Raw genomic sequence first — 4,295 nt, forward strand, 5'->3', positions numbered from 1 at the left:
CACCTTCTCTCTGCTTCTCTCCGGGCTCTCTTCTCTCAGCCATTCCGGAGATTCATTTATGTAAAGCCGAACAAGAAAAGGAAGGAGACTCAGCAGACTTCTCCTCAACTCGATCAGTCTCTCATCTCTCTTCTCTTCTCTCTTCTCCATCACTGCCACCTCAATCTCTATTTCGAGGAGAGCTGCAGCAACGGATAGAAAGTGACGGAGGAAGCGAGAAATTCATAGAAGGACATCCGCGCACAAACCTGAGCTCTTCTGCTCTATATGACACCCGCCTTAGACAAGTCTCTCCTCCCCCACCTCTATCAAGCTATATACAACCCTCATCTTCTTCTTCTCTTTCTTCCTTAGCAACTTTGCTGCCCTCTTCTTCTTCTTCTCTTTCTTCCTCATCTACCCTACAGCATAGTGAGAGAAAGATAAGAGGATCTTGCGATCGTTTTGTTGCTGAAAGAGAGCGAGAAGGAGAAAGACAAAAAGACAAAGAAGAAGAGAAAAGGTGTCGTGGTGGCGAAGGTGTTTTGGAAGCGGAGGACCCCCTCTATTTTCACTATCATCTTCCTCCTTCTTCAACGCACACCTCAGCCTACCGCAAGCGAGAAGAAGTGATTGAATTCCCCCAGCTAGAAGAAGGACTTCCCTCTCCTGCATGCGGGGACCAGCGACCTGCCGTTTTGAGGGCTCCTCCTCCTCCTCTTCCTCGTATCGACGATGTTCTTTCTAACCATCGAAAGAAGCCCGCGTTTCCCCTGCAACACAAAGAGAAGGAAGAAGAAGAAGAGGAAGAAGAAGAAGAGATGACGAGGAGGATGAGGGGGGTGAAGAAGAAGTCGACAAGTCGTGAGAGGGGAGACACAGCGACCAGTCAGAAAGAAAGAGTAGAAAGACTCGAGCTTAGTTTCCAACACTTCCGCGAGAGACAAGAGCTCGTCCGACGTTTAGATGAACTAGTCAATCGACAAGAGGAAGAGGTACAGATGTTAATTGAGAAGCATCGAGAAGAAAAAAGGAAGCTCGAGAAAGAAGAAAGACTTCTCATCTTGAAACATAAAGAGCAACTAAGAAGATTGAATGAAACACATCTCCAGCAAAGCCTTTTTCAAGCGCAGAGTCAAATTATACATCAAAACAAGTCACCCCCATAAAGTACGCTTCGTCAGACTTCCACAGACACTCTCCATCTACACAGACAACGGCCATACCTACACATAAGGGACATAGAGAGACAAGAACGATATACACGGAAAGATCATACATCTCTCTCTATATACATGTATAGAGTGTGTGTATCTATAGGCATGGAGAGACAATTATACATATCTAGAGGGAGGCTACAGCAGGAGCAGGAGGAGAGAGGGAGTAAGGAGATCCTCGTTTTGTATCGATGCAGAGGTGCTGGTCGGGATCACCTAGATGAATGAAGGAACTGCGACTATTGAAGAGGAAGAGAAGACATAGATACATAGATCTCTCTCTATGTATATATTTATATAGATGAATGGAAAGAAACGATTTGGAGTGACTAGCGTGTTGTGTTGTATTCTTCTCTCTCTAGCCTAGATGGAGAATCTAATAAGATAGAACGACGAGGTGTGTGTATGTGAAGAAGAAGGAGGAAGTTGACGTGTCCTTTTTCCTTTCTTTCTATCCTTTCACTGAAACACACTCTCCTACTTCTCCTCGCAACAGAAGGAATGAAACAGATCCACCTCTTTTTCTTCTTTTTCGCCTTTTTAGTGTTTTATTTTGACTTCTCAGTGAAGCCTCTCCCCACTCACTTCGAAGCGAAGCTCGTCTCCTATACCACATCCACTTCTCTCTCTCTCACTCTGCACATATATATATGTATATATATATACATCTCTATATATCCTCTACGCATATATATATATATATACATATGCGTAGAGCTACTCGGATAGATAACTAGTTAGACCTCATCCACTAGGTGTACATAAATATATATAGATAGATAGATATGGTAGATGTCTATATAAATATATATAGATAGATAGATATGGTAGATGTTGTATATACACGAGAAGTCGACAGGAGTTGATATCTCTTTATCTCCTTAACAAGGAGAGATTCAGGGGGAATCCCGTGAAGCTTTAAGACGAAGAAGTTTTCTTTGTTGACTGTCTGCACAAGGGAAGTGGTGGTGGTAGTGGTGGCTATAGCACAGCCGTTAAGCACTCGTCTTCGCATGTCCCTTGAAGAAGTAAGAATTGGAGTTAACGAAAGACGATTGAGTGTGTAGGATAAAGAGATGCAGAGAAACACTCCTCTTACACCGCTTTTGACTTGAAAGAAAAGCTCTATCGAGGGGGTTCAAGAAGAGAGAGAGAGAAGGTCTGCAGCCCTAGTTCGCGTGTAAGGAGAAGACTCAATTGACGATCTGCCTATATGGGGATAGTGACGATCTTATCGACGGTATATGAGTAAGAGAAACAGAGGCAGATAGCGAGATAAAAGAAGAACGTTTCTATGTCTATCTTCATGAGCAGACGTCTTCTTCTGATTTGACGCTGTGACGCTTTTTCACGAAGGAGGAAGGAGGAAGTCTGAAAGAAGTAAACCTGTCTTTGTCTTGGAAGAATCGTAAAGGAAACGAAGACGGGAAAAGTTTATGTGGCTGGGTGTGGTGTGCATGTTTAGCGGCCTGGTAAAGGTAGATAGACATGTGCGCGATCCCCTCCCCTCCCCCTTGGCTGGTATTCTCTCTTTATTCTCTTCTGTCTCAAGCTAACTCAAGTGAGAATTTCCTCGCTCTCTCTCTTCTTCTTCTTCTTGATCTTGTATCAAAGACCCTACCACTACTACCACTACTACTGACATATCGGTCATTCCTCTCTCATGAAAAGAAAAAGAAGAAGAAAAGGCGAGTGGGTCTTCTTCTTCTTCTTCTTGTGTTCGTTACTTATCTCATTCATCTACGAATCTCTCTTACGTCAAGTTGGTACGATAAGATGACGATGATGCTTCGAAAAGTGCAGAGAAATCTGTAGATCATTATTATGACCGCTACCATCAAGATGAAGAAGAAGAGAACGAACCTTAACGACAAGAATAAACTTTTTAGCAAGAAAAACGAAACACTCGAAACGAATCAGACCACATACACACACACCTCACTCATTCTCTCTCTCCCTCCTCTTTCTTTCTTTCTTCTCTCCCTCATGAAGAGATGGGTGCTGGAAGAAGGAAGTGAATGTCCGTCTTCTCTCAAATGAACGATCGAAACTCCTTCTCTTCCTCCTCTTTTTTTCTTCTCTTTCTCCATTCGGACATTGAGGTGTATATACACCTCAATCACTTCGATCATCAGAACGAGGGGGTGCACGTATCTCCTCCTCCTCTTTCTTTTTTCGATCTTATTGACCAGGTTTATCTCTTGACTAGATAGACAGCCTCTCCAGATGTTCGTCCATAATACACACATAGCTAGATAATAGCCTATGTATCTATCTCCTCATAGCCATTCATCATCTGTCTCTCCCCCTCTATAGATCGATCGATCGATAGATAGATAGGTCTACACTAGAGTCGTTCGATGGAGGTCTCCATTCATTTCATTAAATATTCATTTAATGATTAATCAATTAACTAGAAACGAAACAAAAGCAAACTCACAAAAAGGATCGCCAAGACCTAACGAAGACAAAGAGGAGAATCCATCCATCTTTCTTTTTGATCTTTATCTATCTATCTATCTATCCATCCATCTATCAATCCTCTTTCTTTTATTTCTCTATCTATCTATGTATGTATTTATCCTGTATATCTCTGTTTCACTTCTCTCATCATATCGTCATTCTTCCCGACTTTGCTTTTCTTTCTTTCTTTCTTTCTCTTTCCTTTCTTTCTTTCTTTCTTTCTCTTTCCTTTCTTTCTTTCCTAGAGAAGCGACACACCTTTATCCTGTCATCATTCGCCAAATCTTGTCTTCTTTCAATCGCCCTGACTCTTTTTTTCTCTCTTTCTTTTCTTCTTTCCATCCTAAACAAGGAAGTTCTCGAGAAGACTCTTCACACAAGAAGAGCCTCCCTCCGAGTAGACAGACAGATTAGAGATAGAGACGTTGAAGATAGATAGGTGGATAGATCATATCTCTTAGCGCACTGACGTACACTCGAGACTCCTCTAGATACGCTATGACCTGTCTTCTTCTCTTCTTCGTCTTTTTTCCTCTCTCTCTTATTCTTTCGTTTCTTGATCTAACGGAAAGCCGAAGAAGAAGCAAATCAATCATCCTCTTCTCAGACAACCCTTCTTATCTCTTTCTTCCTTTC

The 4,295-nt window shown here is 42.2% G+C and overlaps 2 protein-coding genes across 2 annotated transcripts; one reads left to right on the forward strand and one right to left on the reverse strand.

Moving 5' to 3' along the window:
- Positions 1-3: 3 nt before the first annotated feature.
- CSUI_008065 (uncharacterized protein) lies at positions 4-1,793 on the forward strand (the record flags this gene model as incomplete). Its single annotated transcript, XM_068068204.1, has 1 exon — positions 4-1,793. A coding segment is annotated over one exon (1,143 nt), but the record flags the coding sequence as incomplete, so codon positions are not given.
- Positions 1,794-2,914: 1,121 nt separating this feature from the next.
- CSUI_008066 (uncharacterized protein) lies at positions 2,915-4,291 on the reverse strand. The gene has a single exon (XM_068068205.1). The coding sequence runs from the start codon at positions 3,443-3,445 to the stop codon at positions 3,113-3,115; it is 333 nt and encodes a 110-aa protein (XP_067919822.1). The 5' UTR covers positions 3,446-4,291; the 3' UTR covers positions 2,915-3,112.
- Positions 4,292-4,295: the final 4 nt, after the last annotated feature.

The sequence above is a fragment of the Cystoisospora suis genome (genome assembly GCF_002600585.1).
Source record: "Cystoisospora suis strain Wien I chromosome Unknown contig_4407, whole genome shotgun sequence".
Lineage (NCBI taxonomy): Eukaryota > Apicomplexa > Conoidasida > Eucoccidiorida > Sarcocystidae > Cystoisospora > Cystoisospora suis.